Source organism: Pezoporus flaviventris, unplaced genomic scaffold (genome assembly GCF_033815535.1).
Source record: "Pezoporus flaviventris isolate CSIRO_AGI_PZ_B2104156 unplaced genomic scaffold, CSIRO_AGI_Pfla_v1 ptg000037l, whole genome shotgun sequence".
Classification (NCBI taxonomy): Eukaryota; Metazoa; Chordata; class Aves; order Psittaciformes; family Psittacidae; genus Pezoporus; species Pezoporus flaviventris.
The window spans coordinates 15,382,009-15,408,337 of NW_026892585.1; the positions used below are offsets into that span (position 1 = coordinate 15,382,009).

The window sequence follows — 26,329 nt, forward strand, 5'->3', positions numbered from 1 at the left end:
CTTTCCAACCCGAGCTGTATCTCCCGCTCGCGGCAGCCAATGAAGGCTATTTCTCGCCCCGGACGCGCACGAAGCTCCCCAGGACACAGGTGGGGCGCGGGTGTGCCGGATGTCCGCGTCCCCCTCCCGCATCCCCGTCCCGCCGCCTCCCCCGGGGGAAGGGCCGGTGCGGTGGCAGCGGGACGGGTTAGTGCCCGGTCCGTGTTCTGCCCCCCCGCCCGCACCCGCCATGGGCGGTGCTGCCTCCGGGCAGTCGCCGTTCGCGGCCGCCCCGCGCCTGCCCGCGCTGCGCTGGCAGCCGGACCTGCCCCGGCGGGTGCCAGCCCCGCCCGGGGGAGCCGCCCCTCGCCCCGCCGCGGCTGGAGGATGGGGCGGCGGCGGCCTCAGGCGGAGTCGGCTGCCCCATGGCGCAGGTAAGGGAAGCGGCCGCGGGGCGGCCCCGAGGGCGCGGGTAGCGGCAGCCTGGCAGAGCGGGGTGTGCGCGTCCCCGGGGCGGGCAGTGGAGATGCGGGGTGAGCTGTGGGGACGCTTTTCTGAGAGACACCGCCACAAACGAGAGAGGACGGACACAGCCAGAAGCGTGCGGGGCTGACCCGAGCGCTGCCCGCTCCCGCGGTGAGCCCCCGTCCCGGGAGGGCAAAGCGAGCCCAGCGGCAGGTTGCACAGTACTGCCGTGCGGCCTTCTGCGAGGGGAGCGGCTGGTGGGGGCTCTGCAAGCGCCGGAGCGGGGTCAGCCCGTCGGAGCTCCCCGGCCTGGACACATGCGTTGCCCCAGCGCAGCTGCTCAAGGCAGGGCTGCAGGGCCGGCACTGGCGCCTCTGCTTGGTGTTTCCGCCGGAGTCGCTCGGTTTATTTCATGCGGGCACACAGGTAGCTCGAGAATGTCATGAGGCGGCAGAAATGCAGCTTCTCCACAGCGCATCGTGACAAGGAGCCAAACGGCACCCCTCACTTTGGGAAGGGCATGTCTATGTCGTATTCAGGTAACTACACTTGTCAGGAACATTTCTTACTTCTTAGGAGTCTTACTGTGCCAGGGCTAGCCTCCAGCCTCGTTTTTTCTGCTTCTGTTCTCATCGTGGCATCTTGAACAATAGGCCCAGGCAGTAAGTACCCAGCAGTGAGGGCTGACTTCCCTATTTCGGTCATGCAACAAGCGGTCCTTACTGCCTGTGCAAGCTGCCCGGCCCCTCATCCTGCGGAAGAGCTGTGTACGCCTGTAACTCGAAGATTAGCCAAGCCACTTAGCTGCAGGGGCTGCTCCTCTGAGTTAAGTCGGTAGTGGGCATAGAGTTTCGTGTGGTTTATGGTCTGAGAGTTGTGATACGCTGCGCGGATACAGGAGGTATGGTAGATGGTGGTTTTGTGGCTTTGATGTTCAGTACGTTTTGAAATACCAAGTTGACCTACCAACAGTTTTCAAGCTGGTTTTGAACCATTGTGAATAGCTGGTTCTTATTATGAGTTAATGAATCAGCACCAACTGATAATTGTATTTGTCTCGCATAGTCAGTTTTCTTTTTTTTTTTTTCCTCTTTTTTTCTTTTTTTCCTCCTATGTTAGCTTGGTAATTTTTGTGAAGTACTTGCAAAATGAGTTGCAAAACCCTAACTGTAAGAGATCACTCCTTTCTGTGGAGAGAAGATGATTCATTTCTTTGCTAAAGTAGGTCTGGGCCTCTCTCAAGCACATTTTATTTAAGTGGAAGGATGATTGCAGCAAGATAAGGCAGTGTTCAGTTCTTGACCTAAAATGTAAATGTGAAAACCACCATGCCCCTTCCACCAGGCTTTTTTTGGACCTGAAGACAGGTCCATAACATGAAACACAGAGGAAAAAGTTGATCTTTGTGTTAAAGGTGACCTCTGTAGGTTTGAGTAAGCCTGCTTGTGCTGTCAAAATGTTATTGTAGAGTATAATGGATTTCAAAGTGTCTTAGCTGATTTATAACCTTCATTTTGCCTTTTATAAAAATAGACCTGAGCTATTTTTAACATTTCTCTTATCCACGCTAGATCGGGCCGAGGAGTCTGTGTAAACAGATGAAAGTGATTGTTTTGTTCTGTTCGGTATTGTGTGGTGTTCTGAAAAGTTAGCAGCTGGATTCAGCCACCCCAGATTAATTTTATTCATTGGGCTCCAGTCCCTGCTGAGAACATCACTGGCAACACAATGTGAGCTGTTGATCCTAGTCCTTAGGGAGCTGGTATTTAAAACCACTCTGGGAGACAACTGCACATGAAAAAGAAACTTAATTCAGGGGCTGAAGCACGCTGTTGGAGTGTGCTCAACTGTACGGGGTTGTCTGGCCTATGTCTCTGTTTTGCGCTAACATGAGATGTGCTGTAGTGTTAGGACAGCCTGAGCACTTTGTCTTTGATGATGAGTAAAGCAAACAGGTGGGTTCCTGCATTCAGATTGCTGCCTGGCAGACAGGGATCAGCCCTAACCTTTATAGTCACTGTGTTCCTGTTGTCCAAAAAGCAGATTCGTGCTTGGCATTGATTCAGAGAAAACTCCAGGAACAAACTCGCCGGCAAAGTTTAAGTTGACAAGCAGGTATCCTTTTTGCGGCGCCGGGAGACACGGGGGATAGCTCCTCCTAACAAGTGTCACCGTATTGCTACACAAGCCGTCCTTATCTAGTCACTGGGCATATATACATATTCATGAGGCTACGCATGAGTTACATCATTTTCCAGAAAGTTTCCCACATGCATACACAAATGTGATGGGGGTCTTTAAGGGTCGTTTACTTCTCCCAACAATCTTCATCACTTCTGGCTGTCGTTGAAGCACCAGCTTAATTAACATTACAGACATAGCAATCATCCTGTCCTTCTACTTATCAGTTAGTTTAACTGCTCCCATCCTGGACATCTGCTAGTCCGGGATACTCCCCAGTAGATGTTTACATCATCTTAATGGGTTCATTAACACCAAAAACATAGCAGTCATCCTGGCCTACTTACCAGTTAGTTTAACTGTGCCCATCCTGGACATCTGCTAGTCCCAGATACTCCCCATCCCCAGGTCCCCTTTTTTCTATTTTGTTTTTCATACACTTTTTGTACTAAGGTCCTAAGGACCTGAAACTATGTCAGCTACCTTCAAGCACCGCAGTTATTTTCCGTTACAAAGCCATCAAACTTAACCTTACTTAGAACTGATTACATTTTGTGCTTTTGTGCCTCCTTGTCTCAGCATGCAGCAAACCAATTCCACATGCTCAGGAGAGATGTGTTTATTCAGGCCTGGGTGCTCTGTGGACTGTTTCACAAATCAAGCACATCAAGACCAGTTTTCTTGTTCCATTTGTACACCAAAGTTAGAAGGTGGTACAGATGCAGTGATTGCTTGCAATCTGCATATGCTATTTGCAGTGTCATTCCTTCTAATCACTATGCCTGCTCAGGGGAGGGGTCTTCACCTGGGCCATGGTCTTTTTGACCCATAGGTGTGATTTTTAATGTTGTAATGAAAGCAGTTCACTTTGAGACACTTTAAAAGTTGGTTTCACTGCCGAGTTGGTTAATTTAATGGTCATTTTGCCAAGCTGTCAAATAACTTATCCTTAGTACAAGCAATCCTGGATGTTCTCCTTTGATCTTTCAAACAGGACCAGGACCTGGTTTTCACTTATGAATACCTTATTGTTAAGGAAGGCCATCTTGCCCCATGGCCAAGATCCTAATACATACAGTAACTATGATTACCAACAGCAGATGTACAATATATTCCCAGCAAGCTATTTCATTCAGTCTGTTTCTGTAATCAAATGTAAATTTGCTGATGAAATGTAAATGCCACAATATTTTGTTGCCTTACAAATAACAATAGCAAAATATATTTCTTCTGAAATACATGTTTTAATGAAGAAAACAATTGTAAGATCTCAGAGTCTTGTTACCCATTTTCTTGGATGCATGTGTGTAACAGGGCTCAGCAGTAACTGTCCTGGGTTCAGCAGTAGCAGTCATTTTCATCCTTCTTTAGTACCTGGTGCAGTGCTCTGGTTTTGACTTCCAGCCTGGGAACAACACTGATAACACCGATGTTTTCAGTTGCTGCTCAGTAACGTTTACTCTGACCAAGGACTTTGTGAGTCTCATGCTCTGCCAAGGAGCAGGGGAAGCCGTGAGGAAGCAGAGACAGGACACCTGACCCAAACTAGCCAAAGAGGTATTCCATACCACAGCACGTCATGCTCACTATATAAACTGGGGCAGTTACCCAGAAGGGCTAGATCACTGCTTGGGTTGGGCTGGGTATTGGTTAGTGGGTGGTGAGCAGTTGAATTCTCTTCCCTTATTATCTCCCTTATCATTATTACTGGTGGTAGCAGCGGTGGTTTGTGTTATACCTTAGTTACTGGACTGCTCTTATCTCAATCTGTGGAGTTACATTCTTTTGATTCTCCTCCCCATCCCTCTGGGAGCAGGGGGAGGAAGTGGGGAGAGTGAGCAAGCTGCTGCATGGTTCTGGGTTGCCGGCTGGGCTTAAACCACGACAGATCTTTGTGGCACCCAACATGGGGCACGAACGGTTGAGATAATGACAGATCTGACCAACGTGTGTATAATTGTATTTGCGATAAGCATTCATTGTTTCAGATTAATAGTCACTCGTCACAATGCCGATTTATTTGCTATCAAAATTGTTGCTCTTGATCTTGGAGTTCCAGCATGTCATACCTTACTTACACCTAGTATTTGCTGTGTTAGTGTTTATTGGCTGGGGGGCCTTTTCTAAGTTTCTTGTTTCACTGCACTTTATGGGAATGACTTGTAACACAATAGACTCATTGATCATGAAATTGATCTGGCTTGCCTTCCCAGTGTGGTCACCACCTCTGTACTTTGGGAGGTATATAATGGAAGTGTTTAGCAATTACACATCTTTTTTTTTTTTAACTCCTCGGGTAGTCAACCTATGAAGGAGATATTCCCTCACACCCTCTGCTCCCCCACCAGACTATTTACAGTGGGAGTAGATTCTGGAAGGGTTAAAGATCCTGAATATCTTTTCAATGCCATTGAAAGTTGCTGCAAATGCTCTCTATGTTTTGCCTAATGTGTGACCACCCTGAGAACACTCGATCTTGTCCAATCATGGAAGCTAACAGGATCCAGCTCGGGTCTTGTCTAGGGTTAAATAACGATATAGGAGGACCAACGAGAGATTTTCCCTGAGGCTGGACATCCATGAGTGGCAGGGTGTGTGGGATACTATGGGCAAGTATCTAGTCCAGTGGGTCCCTCCAGTGCTTTGAAAGTGTCGGAGATGGAAGGCAGCTGTATGGAGTACTGGACGACAAGTTGCAGAAACTGCTGACGGAGAGGGTGAATCGAGTCAGTTTGCCGAGGTGAAAGCCATCCAGCTGGCGCTGGACATTGCTGAACAAGAAAAGTGGCCAGTACTTTATCTCTATACTGACTCATGGGTGGTGGCAAATGCCCTGTGGGGGTCGTTGAAGCAATGGAAGCAGAGCAACTGGCAACGCAGAGGTAAACCCATCTGGGCTGCTGCACTGTGGAAAGATATTGCTGCCCATGTGCAGAACCTGAGGGCGAAGGTATGCCATGTAGATACCCATGTACCCAAGAGTTGGGCCACTGAGGAACACCAGAACAACCAACAAGTGGATAAAGCGGCTAAGATTGAAGTGGCTCAGATGGACTTAGATTGGCAACATAAAGGTGAATTATTTTTGGCCCGGTGGGCCCATGACACTTCAGGCCATCAGGGCAGAGATGCAACATATAGATGGGCTCGTGATCGAGGGGTGGACTTAACAATGGACACTATTGCCCAGGTTATTGTCCTGGGTTCAGCAGTAGCAGTCATGTTTTTTTTTCCTTTGTGTTAACTGGTGCAGTGCTGTGTTTTGACTTCTAGTTTGAGAACAGTGTTGGTGAAGCCGATGTTTTCGGTTGTTGCTAAGTGATGTTTACCCTGACCAAGGACTCTGTGAGGCTCATGCTCTGCCAGGGAGGAGGGGAAGCTGTGAGGAGGCAGAGACGGGGCGCCTGACCCGGGCTAGCCGGGGAGGTATTCCATACCACAGCACGTCATGCCCGGGGTGGGGGGTAACTGGGAGTTACCCGGAAGGACAGGAGCTTCCGGGTGGAACTCGTTTTCTTGGCCGGTGGTATCGTATTCTCTTCCCTTGTTATTTTCCCTTATCATTGTTTTAGCTGATAGTAGCGGTGGTGATTTGTTGCTGGACTGTTCTTGTCTCAACCCGTAGGAGTTGCACTCTCTCGATCCTCCTCCCCGTTCCTCCGGGAGCGGGGAAGGGGAGAGCCCCGGTGCAGGGGGGGGGGGGAGACGGACACGGACCTTGATTGTTGTCAGCTCGGCACCACTCACTGGGAGTGAGTGAACAAGTTACCTGACTGGGTTTAAACCACGACAGTTCTTCATGAGTGTGAAACATGTGCTGCAATTAAACAAGCCAAGCGCTTAAAGCCTCTTTGGTATGGAGGACGAATATGGGGAGGCCTGGCAGATTGACTTTATCACAATCCCACTGACCTGCCAAGGCAAGCGCCATGTGCTTACCATGGCGGAAGCAAACACCGGATGGCTGGAAACATACGCTGTGCCCCACGCCACTGCCCAGAACACCATCCTGGGCCTTGAGAAACAGATTTTGTGGCTACATGGCACCCCAGAGAGAATTGAGTCAGACAATGGGACTCATTTCTGGAACAACCTTATAGACACTTGGGCCAAAGAGCATGGCATTGAGTGGGTATATCACATCCCCTACCACGCACTACCCTCTGGGAAAATCGAACGGTACAATGGGCTGTTAAAAACTACACTGAGAGCAATGGGTGGGGGAACTTTCAAACATTGGGATACACACTTACCAAAAGCCACCTGGTTGGTCAACACCAGAGGATCTGCCAATAGGGCTGGCCCAGCCCGGTCAGAACCTTTACATACTGTAGAAGGGGATAAAGTTCTTGTGGCGCACATAAAGAATTTGTTGGGGAAGACAGTCTGGGTTATTCCTGCTTCATCTAAAGGCAAACCCACTCATGGGATTGCTTTAACTCAGGGGCCTGGATATACTTGGTGGGTAATGCGGGAAGATGGAGAAGTCCAGTGTGTACCTCAAGGGAATTTGATTTTTCTCCTTCTTAGTAGTTGGTGCAGTGCTGTGTTTTTGACTTCCAGCCTGGGAACAACACTGATAACACCAATGTTTTTAGTTGTTGCTCAGTAATGTTTACTCTGACCAAGGACTTTGTGAGTCTCATGCTCTGCCAGGGAGGAGGGGAAGCCGTGAGGAAGCAGAGACAGGACACCTGACCCAAACTAGCCAAAGAGGTATTCCATACCACAGCACGTCATGCCCAGTATATAAACTGGGGGCAGTTACCCAGAAGGGCTAGATCACTACTCGGTTGGGCTGGGTATCAGTCGGCGGGTAGTGGGCGGTTGTATTCTCTTCCCTTGTTATTTCCCTTATCATTATTATTACTGGTGGTAGCAGTAGAGGTTTGTGTTATACCTTGGTTACTGGACTGTTCTTATCTCAACCTGTGGAGTTACATTCTTTGCATTCTCCTCCCCATCCCACTGGGAGCAGGGAGAGGACGTGGGGAGAGTGAGCGAGCAGGTGTATGGTTCTGAGTTACTGGCTGGGCTTAAACCATGACACAGGACCAGGGATAAAAAATGTTTGTACCACAGCAGAGACCACATGTTAAGAAGTTTTTTGTTATGAATTCTATCTGTAATTCACTGTCCTACATTACTACAGAAGGTTGTAGCAGGTGATTGATAGAAGATGTGCTCCTATGGCTTGAGGGTATTAATTTAGTGCCTTTTGTGCTGTTCTGGCCTGGGGCAGCTACAGAACCAAAGCTTGTAGGTTTGGTTCTCATGGATGTTTAAGACTCAGGCTATGGTACCAGGGCTCCTGCCCAGGTACTGTGAGTTACATCTTTAGAGGGAAAAAGGCTAAAAACTTTAGCTTTGAATAGCCAGGAAAACATGCATCAGTTCATGCAAGGAGATGGAATCATTTCTGTAGTAAACAAAGCTGATTGAGGTCCTACCATTTGCAGACTGCCCCTGACCAAGACACTGTGTGACTGTAGATTTTGGAGTTTTAAGCACAGAAAAAGTAAAAAAACCCTCGAAAACAACCAAAACCCAAACTAAAAAAAAAAACAAACCCCAAACCCATGCAGCTGACACTGGATATAGGTCTTATATTGGTGGGGAAAAGAGAATCCATCCCACTGGCACATAACCTGGGATGTAGTCCAAACTCTGCTAACTGCATTTTCCTTAGGCTTCTCCCCATAACCTGTCCCAACACTTTTAAAATCAGTTACGTTTGGCCATAGGTCCATTATGCACAATGAACAAGATACATTTTCCAAAGCACCTTAAAAACTGTGTGGGGAAACGGGAGGCCTCAAGATGTTGCATCAGTGCTGTGTATAAGGCAATAGTATTCACAGATACAGAAGAAGTCTCAAGAAGTTTGTGGGACAGCAACGTCTTAGCAAAAGATCTTGCAAGAGTTCAGAACTGCCCTACTTGATTTAGTGGTTTTCTTTTCTCTTTCTCTCTGGATATCACTATTTCTGTGCATGCATATATTTGTGTGCATATATATGTAGACTTTTGAAGAAGGGAGTATAAAAACTGGGTGGATTCCTTATCTTTTGTGGAATATATATATGGGGAATTATTTAGACTAGCAGGAAGTAACTCTTCAGGTTTTTTATCTGTGGCCTGAATCTTACAGTTCTCACTTCCCAAAATCTCACTTTGTCACTTTCCAAATCATGTAAGCCCCCAAGCACTGATGTCTGTGCAGCAAAAGAGGGAGTGCCTGAATGGGGCAGCAGTTGCTGTGCTGGGTCATTGCATGTACATAGGACATGACCCAGATTGGTGTGGGACAGAAAAGGAAGGCCCAAGTAGGTTTGTTATATCTGGATATATTATAGCCTTTATGAAAGATTTTGAAGCCCTTTAAAGAGCTGAATGCCTGTGCTCGATTAAAGAACTCTAATTAATAATTAACAGCATAGCACTGGGGATGTTTGTGAATTGCAGAAGTTAAGGAAGAAGATGCACACTGGATAATTTGTATTGTTTGCACTGTAGTCTCTGTGTTCATGTTTAGAAAAGCAGTTTGGGTCAGGTTATGTAAAACCTCATACATGTATAGTTCTTTGAACACTGTGAGGGTTTCCCAGTATCAAAGCAGTAGAGGGGTGAATCCTGGTCATTTTGGTATCATTTGAAGTACTTACACAGTGAGAATAGTTTGATTTACAGAGTCTTTCTCTTGGTGAGTGTCAGAAGCTTGGTAAAATGAAGGTACATAGAAACCAGGCAGGCTTTTTCCTGAAGGCTTTTCTCTACTCCATGTGAGAGCAGTCCCAGTGAAGCTGTGTGCTTACCTTACAGAACACACTTCAAGTTATTCTTTCTTTTTTCTTTTGAACTCATTGAGCAAAAGGACATGGCAATATTGCTGTGGAGGGACATCTGAAAATAGATAACTGGTCTGGGTACCTGCTCGTGGCTGGCTCTTGCCCACTAGCCAGAATTCAGCTAGGTTAAAGAAGAAGGTGTGTGAAGGATCATGTGGTGTTTCAGAGACAGGTGGGGTAAGAGAGGAGCCTGAGACATTTGAGGTATTTACTGTCCTGAGGGACTGTGATTTCAGTTTTTGTTATGGTGTGCTGCAGGAGGCACAGGGGTTTGAAAAAGCAAAGTCAAACAAGTGGCCAGGAAGGGTGTAGAGGGAATCGGTGATGTGTGGCTGACCTCCACCTGTAGTTTCTTGCTCCCTGGAGAGGCGGGAATTTGTTCCTGCTGTAGGGTGTGCATGGGAATTGTATGTGAGAGGTGATGAGTGGTATCAGGCATAAAGAAGAAACAGAGTGTGGTAAATGTGAAAAATAGAAGAGGAATTACATACAGCGGCAGAGGGAAGGTAAAGATACTCAAATCCCAAAGAAACCAAAGTAACAGACTGTGGATTTTAACAGCTCTCCCTATTCAGAGCTGTGAGTTGGCAGGCATTTTGAGTTGCTGTGAAGCTGATAGCTTGAGAAAGTTGGGAGCTGGATAACTGAGAAAGTAAGTTTGCCCTGGAAGGCTCAAAAGGAAGATAGCTGGAATTAAGTTGTGGATAAAGTTTTATCAGAAAAGGTGGTCCCTTCATACTTCTATATTTATTCAGTGGTGACTGTGTCATACCAATGAGGATACAGTACCAATCTAGCCTGGGTAAAGGTGGAGAGAGAGAGAGAAAGAAAGAAGAGAGTCTCTTACAGAACTCCAATGTCACGTAGTTCATTGACCACAATAGAAAGCATCTTGGGACAGCAGAGGCTTTTTTTAAACTGTACTTAATCTGAGAGAGTGACTGAATAAATCTAATAACTTTCATCATATTCACTGTGAGAGATGTTGTATCCTTTAGGATAAAATCAGTTCCTGGTGCAAAACAACTGCACAGGACCAAATTCACAGAGTGTAAAACTGTTTTTTTTATCTTTTAGAAGCAGTTCTTAAAGTTCATTTTAAAGGGGATGTTGAGCTGTCTTCAGCATGAAAACTGATGTCTTCATTGAAATTAACAGCGATACTATTTGTGTCTGTGCCTTCAACTTATACATCTCTGGCTCCATTTGGGGAGTAGGTTGGTGTAAATTCTGTGTTTATGCTGAACATGTAGAGCGCACGGAGTGTGTGTGTTTTCTGATAGCTGATGTAGGTGAGCCATGCTATGTAAAGCCCTAGCACTTTCGTTTCCGAAATGCATGTTGTTAGAGAGGTGCTAACAACTCACTGCAACAAGTGGAATGCCTATAACAGCGTGCATTTGGTTGCAGCCCAGATGGTATTACTAAGATTTAGAATAGATGTGTCATAGGCATTTGACAGGTGCCACATTTGGAGTCACAGTTATGTACCATTTGATTTACTCAATTGCATTGTTTTCTCTAGGCATATCAAGGATGAGGGGGTCATTAAGAGCAGCCAACATGGCTTTACCAAGGGGAAGTCATGTTTGACCAACCTTATAGCCTTCTATGAGCAAGTAACTAGGTGGATGGATGATGGTAGAGGGGTAGATGTGGTTTTTCTTGATTTCAGTAAGGCATTTGATACTGTCTCCCACAGCATCCTCATAGATAAGCTAAGGAAGTGTGGGCTTGATGATCAGGTAGTGAGGTGGATCAAGAACTGGTTGGAAGGAAGAAGGCAGAGAGTTGTGGTCAATGGGGCAGAATCTAGCTGGAGGTCTGTGACTAGTGGAGTCCCTCAGGGGTCGGTGCTGGGACCAGTGCTGTTTAATATTTTCATCAACGACCTGGATGAGGGAACTGAGTGTACTATCAGCAAGTTTGCTGATGATACTGAACTGGGAGGAGTGGCTGACACGCCAGAAGGCTGTGCTGCCATCCAGCAAGACCTGGACAGGCTGGAGAGTTGGGCGGGGAGAAACTTGATGAAATTCAACAAGGGCAAGTGTAGAGTCTTGCATCTGGGGAAGAACAACCCCATGTACCAGTACAGGTTGGGGGCTGACCTGCTGGACAGTAGTGAAGGGGAAAGGGACCTGGGGGTCCTGGTGGGTAGGAGGGTGACCATGAGCCAACACTGTGCCCTTGTGGCCAAGAAGGCCAATGGCATCCTGGGGTGTATTAGAAGGGCGGTGGTTAGTAGGTCGAGAGAGGTCCTTCTTCCCCTCTACTCTGCCCTGGTGAGACCCCATCTGGAATATTGTGTCCAGTTCTGGGCCCCTCAGTTCAAGAAGGACAGGGACCTGCTGGAGAGAGTCCAGCGCAGGGCAACGAAGATGATTAAGGGAATGGAGCATCTCCCTTATGAGGAGAGGCTGAGGGAGCTGGGACTCTTTAGCTTGGAGGAGAGGAGACTGAGGGGTGACCTCATCAATGTTTACAAATATGTAAAGGGTGAGTGTCAGGATGATGGAGCTAGGTGTTTTTCAGTGATGTCCAGTGATAGGACAAGGGGCAATGGGTGTAAACTGGAGCATAGGAGGTTCCATGTGAACATCAGGAAAAATTTCTTTACTGTGAGAGTGACAGAGCACTGGAACAAGTTGCCCAGGGAGGTTGTGGAGTCTCCTACGTTGGAGATATTCAAGGCCCGCCTGGACAAGTTCCTGTGTGATGTACTCTAGGTTACCCTGCTCTTGCAGGAGGGTTGGACTAGATGAACTTTTGAGGTCCCTTCCAACCCTTAGGATTCTGTGATTGTTTGGTTAGAATAGTTTGTTGTAATTTTTTAGCCTAGCCATATATAACATAAAAGTTACTTTGCTGTTTGGTGTTTCCATCTGCCATTCCACTCTCCATGCTTTCTAAACCCTGGCTGCGTTTCAAACAGTGAAGTATTCTTCTGTTCCTATGTTTTCAGGATATTCTAGGGCTCATTATGAATATAGAGAAAAAACAAGAAACATTTTGCTTTTTAGCTGAAATTAAGTAGGTATCAATTGGTAAGATTAATTATCATCACATGTTTTAAGTAAACAGGCAAAGAGCAACATCAGTAGCCTTAGAGCTATAACAGGTCTGCACCTTTAAATTTAATTATTAATTGTATTTAATCCTACAAAGTAGTAAAGTGAAACTACTGGTTATATTACAAGAAGCTGTATTTCTTTTGCCTAACTTCTGCTGGTGTGGGACAATTTTCTGGAAATGGTGCTTAATTAGTCAAACTATGGCAAAGATCACCACGTGTGTGCTGCATCTTTTCAGGTAGCAGCAAGGAAAGGGTCAGTTCTACAGAGAAGTCCAGTTAGTAGAGGAGAAAGGGACACAAGTTTGCAGAGAAGCATCTCAAAGGTTAATGACAGTAATGGAGCAATTTAAAGCTTGACAGCTAAGATAAGGAGAATGCAATACAGAGGATTAGAACACAGCATGTGAGCAGGATGCACAAACACAAATCAGCACAAACGTGTCCTTTTGCAAATAATGGTGGTTATCACTGGGGTATTTGTAGAGATAAATCAGAGTCTTAGTGCAGCGAAACAGCTTTCCTGGGGCAGGTACCTCCTGTTCCTTGATGCTGTCTGTACACCCAAGGAAACCACCCTGTCTGCTCTGTTCTGTTGTGGCAAGACGTTTCTGTTACTCCAGACCTAGTTCAGATATTTCTGTACACATGTAGCTATGTGATTGCAGCCCTGTTTGCTAACTGCACACTGATCAGTAGCTGAAAACAGCTTGCTTATGCTTTCTGCTGCTCCTAGAGAGGGGTCTTGTTCACCCATCCAATGCATCATGGTAGATCTATTCATACTTGAATATCATTACAGGTTCTGCTCCCTGCACATTCATTTATGGACAACAAATAATAGGTGGGTGTGCGAAGCAAAAGGAGATATGCTGAGGGATAGTTTGATGTATGTGCATTCAGTTAATGTTGAGATCATTGTACTTAATTGGAAACTGAAGGCTCTGTTTTTAATGTAGTAAGAAAATCTGGAAACCTGCCAGAGCTGGCAGCATCCTTCCAATGAGGTGTACGTCAGGCCACCCACAGAATCATACTTTCTCTCACCTCCACATTGATTCTTGGACCACTTTAAGGAGCAGAGTTAGCATAGATTACTATTTTTCATATTCCAAATGGAAGCTGATAGTTGACCTGTGATAAGTTGTACCTTAGGGAAAGGGCAGATGCTACTCGGTTAGAGCTCATCTCTTCAGCCTACAAGGCTGATGAATAATTTGGTAAATCAGGCTTAGCCTCAGATTGCGTTCTCTCATCCAACTGAAACTGGTAAATGGCGGAAGCAAGAATAGAATTTGAGATGCCTTTTATTTTTTTGCTATGTTTTTGAGGGAGCTTTAGTGTAAATGTTCTGCCTTGTGCTTGCACAGACATCTTTCCAAATGCAAATTGAAGGTTGTTTTCAGATAGGGTTGCAGTTTACCTGGAAACAGCCTGCTGTGGGAGGTGTGAACTTCCACACCCTCCAGTGGTAGTAGTGAAAAGGCTGCTGAAATAAAGGGGTTTGGTGATACTAAGTCTTCTACAATCAGCAAAAGTCAGTTTTTTCCTCTGTACAGGGACAAACCACATGTGGTGCTGATCTAGCTCTTGGGCCCACAGTGGTATTACTAGAAGTCAACTACTGTTTCTTCTGCTACCATTAATGCAAAATAAGCAACAAGACAGAAACACTAAAAGTGGCAGCACAGTACTGAGTAAGCAGTATTTATACCTAATCCCTTTTGTCATTAGATGTGTATTCAGACTGCAAAATTAAGCTATCTTTAAAGAAATGCCTTATTCAAAACTATGATATGTCTGATTCTGGGGGAGGTGCCCCTCCTATTCTTTCCTTAGAAGTAGCCTAGCAATCGATCCCAAATGATGTGCGGGCATGGGAAGAAGCATTTTGTTGTTTAGCAGTATTTTTCAGCTGCTCTTCATCACTGGGAAAGAGTAACAAGCTGTTGGGAAGTGTAATGTCAAGAGTAAATCTTTAAAAGCATCGTCCAGTATTTCACTGAAATGATCCCATATGTAGAAATGGGTGCTGTGAACAATCTTACATGCACTGTACCTGTACCACCACTGTTGTGAAAAGCTGGTCAGAGGGCCATGCTCCTTCAGAAACCACCATGGTAGTGGGGGAAACAGGATTTTTAAAGGGTGGATAACTTACTGCAGTAGCAATCGGTGTGAGCAGGAATGAGCATATTTTAACATCATCTGCTGGAAGAAGAAATGGTACTAGTAGTTAGACTAATCTTCAAAGCCATACACTGCAGCACTGTTAAGCTCATTCAGCAGAGATGGTATGTTCCCTTTGGTACACTACAGGGAACAGTCATGATTGCAAATGGCTACATTGGCTTGGATTCATTGTGAAATGACATCCAAAAGACACTGATAGCCCAAACTTTCAATGAAATCACATCATCATGTGTCTGTTTGAGAAGAATTCGTTTCCAGTGTTTATGAGCATCCATTTATACTGCAGATGGGTTCAGTACCTGGGCACTGACAGAAAGGCAGTGACTACGCTCCTGAACTGCCGTTGTCTCATTTTGCCCTCCGAGTCTACACAGAGTCAGTTCATCCACATGAATGAATGGTGCAGTGTGTATCTCATTTGAAATGCTGCAGTTGTGGAAATAGTGCATTTTAAAGATTAATTTTGACAGCATTCTGCTTCATGGAACTGTTTTATTTGTGTCTTCAGGATGTTGACCTGAAAGTATGCCAAGAAGTTTTGGATGACTGCTGTCCACATCAAGGAGATGGTCAGCTGCAACTGCAAAAGGAGGAAGAAGATATAAATCAAGTAAATGATGAAAAAAATGGAAGGGAAAAGTGTGAGGAGGATGTGAGGGAGGATTTACGTCTTGTTACTGAGATAGAGTAGTGACAGAAACAGCGCATGGTTTTGAAAGGAGCATTTGATTTCCTCTTTTCGTTTGGAATGTCCCTTGCAAGGTCAGGAAAGGAGCAGTGACTTCAGACAACACTTTGTGTATGATGCCCCTGTACAGCTTTTCAAAACCTGCCCTCCTCCTCCCCAGTGCAGTTTATGTAGTTGAAATGTTCTACATTTTACAGAAATCGCTCGCAACAAACCATTTGTCAATTTGGTTTTAGTTTCTCCATCGTGAAGGTGGTACATTCGTGGGCAAGGATTTTTTTTGGGACCTACAGACACTAGAGGTGTGGATGCTAAATTACACTGTTTTCACCATTCATGTAAAGATTGATGCACAGATGTAGAATTACATTTGGGAAAATGGATTGTTCAGATCTTAACATGTATTGTAATTACAAGGTGGAGAAATAATAATGTTAAACGGAAACGTCTGCACTTTGGGTTTTGTTCTCTCTGAGAGCTGCAATGAAAAGACCATTCTGTCTTCTTGAGATGTTGTAAGAGCAGAGAACATCGGATCCAGGTTTCTTGCCAGCGCCTCTGCTCACCGCTGCCCTGGCAGATAGGCTTTGAAACAATACTTGATTTTTCCAAAGTGGTGGGTAAGTGCAGCCTTGAAGAGCAGGGAAGCCCAGTTCTGCTGTTGTGGGGCGGAGTACGGATGCTCCTGCCATGGAGTTGTTCTGCTTGTTCTAGCAACATGACGTTGTCCCATCAGGACAAAGACTTGATGGCAGGGGTCAGCAGCAGTATTTTACAGAGCTGTGCTCTATTTCCTCACAGACTTGGATTTTTACCTCCTTTTATGTAAAATAACTGTGCTTCATGAAGTGTTTGTTTCTTCTCTCACAGAGCAACCACAACCATGTAGATTCCCTTCTCTCATTAGAGAGCTATTTACAGCTTCTGTCTTCGCAGATGGAAAACATGCTAGAGGTAAATGAGAAAGCACATGTATTGCTAATAGATTGGAATACAGTTAGTGATTACTGAATAATGACTTACTCTGTTTTATCCAGTAATCTCCCACCCCAGGGAATGTATCAGCAAATCAACATAGTTAAACTTACCTGAAGACATTAAAGACACCTTTTGCAGCAGTTCTGCTTGAAAAATTTTCCTCATTAACTTGTTTGGGATATGAAAACTGTAAGTTCCTGTCTTTGCTGTGACCTGGCGCTCAAAGTTGGATGGAGCCCCTGGGCAACATAATTAGTAGAACTAATAATTCCCCTTCTGAAACCTAATCCCAATTCACATTGATAGAGTAACTCAGTAGAGCAACACTGAGTTATTAAGCACTAGCAGCTATTAAGCATTTGTGGTGAAAGATTACAATTGTCATAAATGTTGGGTCGGGTGCTTACAAGGATTCTGCTCTCCAGAACAGATCCATCTTCGCTGCAGATCAGGTCAGTCAGCATTAGGAGCAAACCCATTGTTTTCTTTATCGTCTGGGCTTCTGATACTATTGTTTGCTCTCTGGGTTCCCATCTTCACAAAACCCAGTTATCTTAATTGGGAGTCTCTCTGCTCTCCCACAGCTCATAGCTGCAACCATTAACCATAAAGCTACTCCCTACATTCCTTTCTTGCAGTACTCCAAGGGCATCTTACATATGCTTCCCATTGTAGGAGCCTTCCAGTGTCATTAGTGTTTTCCATGTTAAGTTCATGCTTATCTTTAAAACACCTTGTTTGGGGGCATCTCTAGGTTGGATAGTGCCTCCTAGTCCATAAATTAGCCTCCTTCTCTGTTTAGCTTTGGTACTGGATTGCACACTAACAAGGTTCAGAAGTTTGTCAGTTTAGTTTTATCTGTTCTTTTCATAACTTGAAAGGAATTCGGCTGTAGCCTTTGTGTAGCTGTAAATTTCGGTTGTAATTTTATTTTAAGACTATTAATGCACTGCCATCTTGTGACAACCTATCTGTTGAAAATGGATTGCTTGTTTCTTCCAGGTAGCAAGTCCTTGCAGTGTGGTATAGTTTTTCTATAGTTAAGCTTGCTAAGAATATTCATTTATTTTCAAGAGCTTAATTGAAAATACCAGCTCAATCTCACAGACTACTGGTAGTCTAGTACAAGGTAACTCCCTAGGAAGAGTAAAACAAGACTTTCTTCTGTTATCTGAGCTTCCAGTAAACAGAGAACTCGAGACGTTCTGGCCTTAATTGGTACATCATTCCTTCCCTGTGGAAAGTGCTTTTCACATTCTCTGTTCAATGAACAGCAGTCAGAAAAGTCCTTTCCTGCACCACAATAGGGATGCTCAGCTATGGAGGAATCCTGTCATACACTTCCTACTTGATGTATTTACATTCTTAAGGGGTTTTGTATCATCTATTTTATGACTACTCTGCTTGTCAGCAACTGCCCTGACATAATCTTTGGTAGTGGCTTTGTACTTCTAGGACTCAGCAACCATAAAACCCAGGCCCACAGAAAGTGGGTCTTAATGCTGCTGCAGGACTCGTTTATCATCTGGACCTCAGGTCTGAGAGAACATACAGAAGCTTTATTTTTGTAAAGAAAAAAATTGAGTAGTAATTTAAAGTTAGAAGACACCTACAGAAGGTGTGATCTGGGGACAACACACACACATTTCCTCCAAATTGCTTAGTAAAGGAGTTGACTTGAAATGTAGACACAGTAAACCTCAGTTAAGAAGGGGCTAAAAGTCAAATGTGGCAGCTCACTGCCTCAAAAGCTTTATGAACTGTGAAAGAAAAGCAGTGAGACTGTGACAACATGATTTTTAACATTCCTGTCCTACTCCTCTCTTTTCTTACACCATTATTCTCACTGGCTAAGTCAAGTCCCACAGGTGAGTTATTTATCTTCTTTACAGGGTTAATCTTCTGACAGTTTAGCACCTTGAACCAGCTCACCCTGGAAACTGATGATTGTCATTACTACTACCAGGAAAGGGTCTGCTCCTCTCAGAAGGGCTTTTTCTTAGACCAGACCTGATAAAGCTTGTAGGCTGTAGTTTGATGAACACTTGGCAACAGTGCCATTTCTACTTCTCAACACTCACCAGTCCCACACCGTCCTTCACGAGTTCTCCCATCCCTTCAGTCAATTTTCTTCTGCATCCTTCCAGCTGTCATATGCTAACACAGGTTATGCTTTGTAGAAATGGGAAGCAGTATTCAAGATAGCTAAAAGAAGACTTTAACATACAAAATTTTTACTTTGAGTCAAATAGTGGAATATTAAAACCCAAGTTGTTTAAGACTGTAGGTGTTGGATGTAGAAGCATTCATTTTGTAAAAGGTTGTGATTTTCCCCTCCATCTTTTAGGTGAGGTTACTGGAAGACATACAAGTTGCTACTTCTAACAGAGGTCAAGACCCATCATCCTCACACCAAAATGTAAGTTCGACAGAGACACTTCATCGTTTCAGTCCTCACGATGCCATGCTACTAAGAACAGACTACTCCACTCACACAAGTTCAGAAACAAGACATTTACAAAGTCAAGAGTCTTTTTCTCAGTCAAGTTATAGTATCACAAATCCAGAGTCACTTCATGGGTCAAATTTGACAGCGTTGCTTTCAGCTGCTGACATTAGAAACTTAATGGCCCATGATGATAATTTTGATGAAATTAAACTCATGTCTTTGGCTTTGGAGAATGGCTTTAATACCATAGAAGTTTCTCAGCAATTTGAAGAACCTGGCTCAGATTCAGGATTGTCTTTGAACCCAAGTCACAGCACCGTCTCTTATGCAGTCAGCAGTGAAGGTGCTGTTGAGTACAGTAATGGTGTGAAATCTGCTTCCTTGCTTGGGTTAGGGACTGTTGGAGGCCACTGCCAAGAATACGCTAATTACGGGCATGTGGAATATCCAGGTGACGCAGAGTGTTCTAGAGAAACTACACTTCAGCAGTTTCTTCATAACTACACTTATAATCAGCTGCCAAGTCAAGCAGCACCCGCTCCAGTGCATCAACAGATATGGATGAAGAAACCCAATGAAGTAAAGGGTAGGTGCTATAATTCTACTGATACAAAACTTACCAGTGATGAATACCGTGCAAAAGCTCTGAGACTACCATTTTCAGTTGATGAAATTGTGAGCATGCCTGTAGACTCTTTCAATGCCATGATCACAAAGAATCATCTGACAGATACTCAGGTATCACTTCTTCGTGACATCAGACGGAGAGGAAAAAACAAGGTCGCCGCCCAAAACTGTCGGAAACGCAAAATGAATGCTATTCTTAATTTGGAAGAAGATGTGTGTAATCTTCAAACACAAAAGGAGAGCCTTAAAAAGGAACACTCTCAGTGTAGCAGATCAATCAGCCAGATGAAGCAGAAGTTAAACAACTTGTACCATGACATCTTCAGTAGACTGAAGGATGACCAGGGTAGACCTTTTAACCCATGCCAATATGTCATTCATTGCAGTAGCGATGGCAGTGTTTTCGTAATACCCAAACAGCTGGTTAAATCTGAGCAGAAACAAGATAATGAAAAAGAGCAGAAACAAAAAGATGGCCAAAGATGACTTTATTTTTCCTGAAAGAGGGGTATTTGTGTGACGGCCTCAGGTCAGTGACTACAGCAGTACAAACAGAAAAAAATACATTTAAGGAGCAAGAACGTTCAAGGGTCTGGCAACAGTGACCTGCTAGAATGTCTACCAGCTGATGCGTCTATATGAGGAAATCTGTTCAGTTTTAATTAAATTGAAGGAGCTAGGCCATCAGTGTAACTGTAGTTATACAGACATATATAAAACTAGGAATTTGGTTTCTAGGGGGAAAAAAAGCCAGCTTTAGATCAAAATTACACATGGAAGAAAAACATGATTGTTGTGTACTTGATTCTTAGTTATAGTTCAAAGTGACCTTACTTTTTTATTCTTTGTTAAGAAAAATTGTAGCTCAAATTCATCTTAAAATTCACTGTGGACTTAGGTATTCCTAAGAGATACTCTGTGCTTTGCACTTGCTCAGAACGGTTCTGCTTTCCCAGTTTTCCTTTAAGGAAAGAGGCCCAGGAGGCTGTTGTGTTTTTCCTCACTACTTTCACCTCCATAGCTCCAGGCAAACATAATGTACCCATTTAATTTTACAACTCACAAGGTCAATCTGCAAAATAATCTGATTCACTATTGCCTTACCTTCAGCCTCTGCAACTGAAACACTGTCTACTTTCTTCAGTGAAAATGAGTGATGGTGAATGAGTTCCTGTTCTGTTTCCTAGTCCATGATGTATTTACTCATGTACTTTCCTACCCCTATTTGAATACCTTCCTCTAGGAGAAATATTGAAGGTTGTTAGCTTTTTAAAACTGGTAATTTTTAATTTTATTTTTATATATATATATATTTTTTAGTTTCCTCCGAATCTTTAAAGTAAATTAAATTGAACCAAACAACTATTTTTCTGTACTTGTGATAATGAGGTTGCACTCCAATAGTGGCTCTGAATGAAGAGAGCTTTTGGGTTTGATACTTATTTGCACTATGAAAAAGACATTTTATTCACTCATGATTATTCAACAATTTACCCTTTTCTATTTTACAACCTGAATAGGGTCTACAAAGATGGCCTAAAAGGCATGTAATGAATGATAAAGAAGGAATGTTGAGGTATATTAGTAAGATTTTTTAATTACTAACAACTGGATAGCAACAAATACTTTTTGTACCTTTTTGTAAACAGCCCATAAACCTGGTATACTAGAAAAACCCTCATTGGTCACACCATGATGACAACGTAGCAACTTCATAGTCAAGTATAAAATACTGCACCAAACACATAAAAACTACACATACACACAAGTTTAAATTCCGAATTAAATGTTTTAAAGAAATAAACTATACCATTAGCATGTAAATCATGTTAAGCAGTAGCATCAAGTGGTACTTCCTAAAAAGGGAGCACTGCCTCGAGCGCAAAATGCACTATTGCTCATCGATAATGAATCAGCCACTTTGTACGTTTTGCTCTGCGTTTTATATTAAAAAATTTATTTGAACAAATGTATCTGTTCTTCAATTTATCAGTTTTGCCACCACCATGAACTAATAGGGTAAATTCACAGCAGAAACTTTCAGACCCTGAAATTTTGTTACTGGTTAAAGCATTAGTGTGAAGCTTATCTATCCTACCTGGTATCGACAAGGAATTTATCTAACTGCTAGTTCATGAACATCAACCAAAACATGTAACAGCAGATATATATGATGAATTGTGAACTTTATTTCTAGATCCAAAGGGTAGAAGTATGTTTAAGGTCTTTAGTTCATGGCCCATGTGCACAAAATTTGACAGGTAACAGGTTGAGCCCATAACTGTAAGAACTAGAAGCCCAAGTATTTTCTGTTTTAGGACCTTGCAATACACAAGTTCCTAGAGTCCTACACGGGAAGGGATTAGAAAGAAAAGCCTACACCCAACTCGGTAACAGCTAAACAGCTGGACATCGACACATGCTGAAAACAAGGAAGCACACTGCAACTCCTTCAGACCACAATCCTAATAAGCAAGCAGCATACTCCAGATGACCCATATAAAGACATGAACCCCAATTCCCTTACCTCAACCCCAACCCGTTACTTCCCATGTGCAATGTGCAGGCAACATGAACTGCCCTCAGCTCATTCCACTCTCATTGCTCAACAACTACATTTAAAAGTTTATGCATGAATCTCAACTTCTGAGAACTCAACTAGCCACTATACCCCTACAATATCTCAGGCAAGTTAACACTGCAGAGAGTTACAACAGCACCGACGACACAGGCACTGAGCTGTACGCCTGAATGCGCCATGACGTTTTCTCAAACTTTCAGCTACCTTCCCAGAGAGAAAACTGTAAGCAGAATTCAGAACAAGGTCATGCTTTTTCAATCAACTGCCATTGTTTCACCTAAAAAACATTGGTAATTCCTGGCTTTCCTTCCACGACAAGGGCTCCCTTTTAATTTACTTCATACAATGGGTTTATACTGTGTTTCCAACCTGTATACAAAAAGGACACACTGCACAGGAGTCAGGTAGCTATTCAAACCAGCATTGTTAAAGAAAACTTAAAACTGAAATGGTTTTAAGAGACAGAAGCCCCCCCCGACTGAAGTCTGTCGGCACTAGTTCAGTGTCAAGACTGTAACCTTCAAGAAACCGAAATCCAGTGTCCAAACCAGGAACTATGTTGTATGAGACAGGATGTGGTATCACACCCTGGAGCCAATGTCTAGTGAAAAAGCTGTTAGGACTGTATCCTACTTTACTAGATACTAACATGGAAAAAATATCCATCAGCCTGAAGCAAGAACAATGAGAAACTTTTTTTATGGAACTTGTTATACCACTATACAACTGCAAAGCAGAGGTTTGTAGTTAATTCTTTGATGGAACTTTTCTAGTTCCTTAAACACTTTTCAGAACCTGAAGCAAACAGACCTGAAAAAAAATTAATTTCCATTGTAAGTAACACAGAGAACACAAAAGTCAAAGCTCTTAATACAACACCAAAAATTGGAAATACCACTGTCGGTGTTCTCACTGCAATGCTGTTCCCATGCTAAAACTAGTCTGTAACACAGGAAGTGAACTTTTTTGTTGAATTAATAATGAAAAGAGGTTATCCACAAGAGGTTAGAAAAAAGATTAAGTACAAACAAAAAACATGGGCGGCGAGGGAATCATAAAACATGGATTACCTTCCCCAGTACTGCAACACACAACGACAGAGCAGCATTAGCTACTAGCTGCTCCTAGATCCATACCTTTTATACAGAAGCATTAATCAAAACTGAACACAGATGAACCACCCTTTATTAGAATACAGTACCCTAAGCACCACTTGTAACACATCAGGCTGAACATTCACATTCAGGCATACCACCAGTAAGCCCTCATGGAAGAGACATGCTATAATGCTAGAACACGCCACACACTTTGAATGACCACCAACAGCACTGCACTGAAGTGCAGCTTCAGCTTCACATTTTGGTTTTATTCAACAGGCTTGGCTTTTTACAGAAAACTAAAGTTCACACTGTCCTGCTCAAGGCTTACAATCTAGCTTTAGTAACTGGAGTAACAAACTTTGAAGAAAGGGCAAAACAACTTCAAGATTAGTTTGCCTGTTTTAACAGCTATTTGTCCCAAAATACACCCACTACATTTTTATCTTATGGGAGTCAGAAGCATGGTTGTAACAGGAGTGAGGTAGAGGCCTATAAATGAAGCGACACTCAGCACCAGGTTCTAGTGAAAAAATATTTATTAAATAAATCAAATAGAGATGGAAATGCAGCCATCTTAGGTTTTATTACTGTAGCATACCTCATAAAAGCATTGTGACTAACTCCACCAAATGCACTAGACATCAATTTTTATTCAAGAATGCCCAAAAAGGACCATGAAAGATGAAAAGAGGAAGCTGGGGGATGGTGGGAAGAGATGGGCTGGTGAGAACTTAAGGGGAACACCAGCTTTGTAGGACTTGTCCAGACACCTTGTTCATACAATGCAGCAGCACAGGTCACACTGTTTGTAAACTACATGGTCCCCCAAACCTTGTATGTTCCTAACACTCCCATCAGACAAGTCACATAGCCACTTAGAACAGTTTACTTTTACTGCTGACAAACCATTCTTGGTTAACTGCAGTTAACTCTTGACCACACAAACTTCTGCTTCAAAGCAAAGATACTACTGTTAAAAAGGACAGTACTTTTATCAACATTACTCAAGAAAACCTTTCTATGTTACACTCTCAGGCATTCCTACCAGTGTAAATGAGAACCTGGCATCTTGAGGAGGAAAAAAATATAGCACTATTAGAGGTCACTTGCATGACTGTCACTTGAAAACAAACTGAAACGATGAAGGTACAAGGAACATCCTGTTCCAGCATCTCCTGAGCAAATCATCCCTTTCACAAATGTGCTCAAGCTGCCAAAAAAAAAAAAAATCAACTGACAGCTCCTTCAAAATTTGTATGTTTATTTTCATTCCCAGTAGTACCGATTTCATTTCCCAGACAATGCGTACATTTCTTATAAAACTAGAAAAAAAAAATTCTTCTTCCCCACATGCGACAGTTTCTGCTAATTTTACAATGGTCAATTCTTTGATGAAATTTTGCTAGCTACCTAAACACTCTTCAGAACCTGAGGCAAACAGACCTGAATAAAGTTTAACTTTCATTGTAAGTAACACAGAGAACACAAAGTCAAAGTAGCCAGAACTGTCGTACAGACCTCTGTATATCACCGCTTTCTAAATTGCAACTCACACGTTTTAGCTTTTGGGATTTCCTTCTTTCCTCATATAGGTTACCAACAAGTTACTTTCTTTCACACCCTTCCCTCCCCTCAGTTTACTGCAGGAAGTATTTGCCAGGGGCAAGCTGGGCCCAGTACCAACCTGATCCTTAGTTCTTAGTAAGCATTGACCAGCAGTGTTTACCTTACTTTGAAAATTAAGTCAGTAGGAGTGACAAAAACCTATTTATTTGAAATTTAAAGACCAGTAATTGACCACACACAGTTGTTTTTAGTGAAGTTGCTAGCTTTCTCTAACAGGCTGACTCAAAATGGCGACTTCTCTCAGTGAACTGATCAGCAAACACCATTTGTCACATGCTTAAGAACGTACCAAGAAAGAAATGTCATGAAAGTGCAACAGTATAAGCTTTCAGAACTTGAGATACCCAGTAACTGAGTTTTCACATACTGCCATTCCCTATACACTTTCTTCACGTCACCAGTAAGACCACAATTAAAACATCCTCATTATGGAAAATAGAACATACTTAAATTCGACACCTTGCTGCAAAACTACTGAAAGAGTTTAAGTATCACAAACAGCGAGAAAAAGCATATTATTCCCCTTTGAACCATTGGTTTATTTTTTATTTTTTAATGTTGTATGAAAGTGGACTTGGCAACTGTAAAGAAAAACTTCCATCAGCTAAATCTAAATTACATGACAGAACGCAAATTCCTTATTATCTGGTCAACTCGTTCTGTTGGAAAGAAGAAAAGTAAAGCAGATTTTGTGCATCTTCACTTCCTGCTTCCGCTGCAGCCCACTGGTTACCTATGCAAATATTCTGAAGCGCAATTTAAGGAACAGAAAAAACCTGCATGTGAATCCTTAAACAGTATTTTGAATTCTGTAAGATAAGGTTAAAGATGTTATGATTCTGCTGAAGTTAACCACATAGATTTCAGGTTTACAATAAACTGTGTATGTTAACAGGTTAATAGTACAGACTGAAGATACCTTCCCTCAAATACATTCCCAACTGAAGCTTTCCCAAGCTCACACTTGGGAGTTTGGTTTGGTGTTTTTTAGGGGTGATGTCTTTTCTTGTTGGGGTTTTTCTTTGGGGGGGGGGGGTGTGTGGAAGTAATTTTTTGTGGCGTTTCCCCCCCCCCCCCCCAAGATGCAGCTCTCAGTAATACAAGTTTTTGTACAGCAGGAACTCTACATTCCATTCAATCTTTTCATACTAAAACCTCTTTACAGGTGAAAAGGATAAGGCTATTATTGTCCTATCACATTCTGACAAACTGTCTTGTTAGTTTCATTAACAGGAAAGAAGAAAGTATTTTTATCAAGTGATATAAAACACAGCCAAAAAGCTATTTTAAAGCAGTTGTGTCCATGAGCAAAAAGATCAATGTTTTTAATCTGTAGCACTGTTTCTCTCACCAGAGAACAGATGGTTATGGTCAGAGATACAAGTTCTGTGAATACACTTGCCAAGCTGATTTTGTTTTAAATCCATCTCAAAATGGAACGTTTCAAATCATGAAAGGGTCTAAAAGCTGCACATAAACATTATTTAATGTTAGACAAACACTAGGTATTATTAAGCATTACACTAGAACTATTTTGGTAT

The 26,329-nt window shown here is 43.1% G+C and overlaps 1 protein-coding gene and 1 long non-coding RNA gene across 3 annotated transcripts; one reads left to right on the forward strand and one right to left on the reverse strand.

Moving 5' to 3' along the window:
- Positions 1-268: 268 nt before the first annotated feature.
- Positions 269-19,971, forward strand: NFE2L3 (NFE2 like bZIP transcription factor 3). Of its 2 annotated transcripts, XM_061464808.1 has the most exons (4): positions 269-413; positions 15,248-15,349; positions 16,298-16,381; positions 18,753-19,971. In XM_061464808.1, exons 1-4 carry the CDS (start codon positions 405-407, stop codon positions 19,965-19,967), a joined length of 1,410 nt encoding a protein of 469 aa, XP_061320792.1. In that variant the 5' UTR covers positions 269-404; the 3' UTR covers positions 19,968-19,971. The 2 variants fall into 2 exon arrangements, with proteins under 2 accessions (XP_061320792.1, XP_061320791.1); XM_061464807.1 differs by lacking the exon at positions 269-413 and having other exon boundaries at positions 15,076-15,349.
- On the reverse strand, positions 15,643-18,643 carry LOC133275073 (uncharacterized). Its single transcript, XR_009745386.1, has 2 exons — positions 16,516-18,643; positions 15,643-16,375 (listed from the first exon to the last, which is right to left on the reverse strand). It is a non-coding gene; the product is annotated as an uncharacterized LOC133275073 (long non-coding RNA).
- Positions 19,972-26,329: the final 6,358 nt, after the last annotated feature.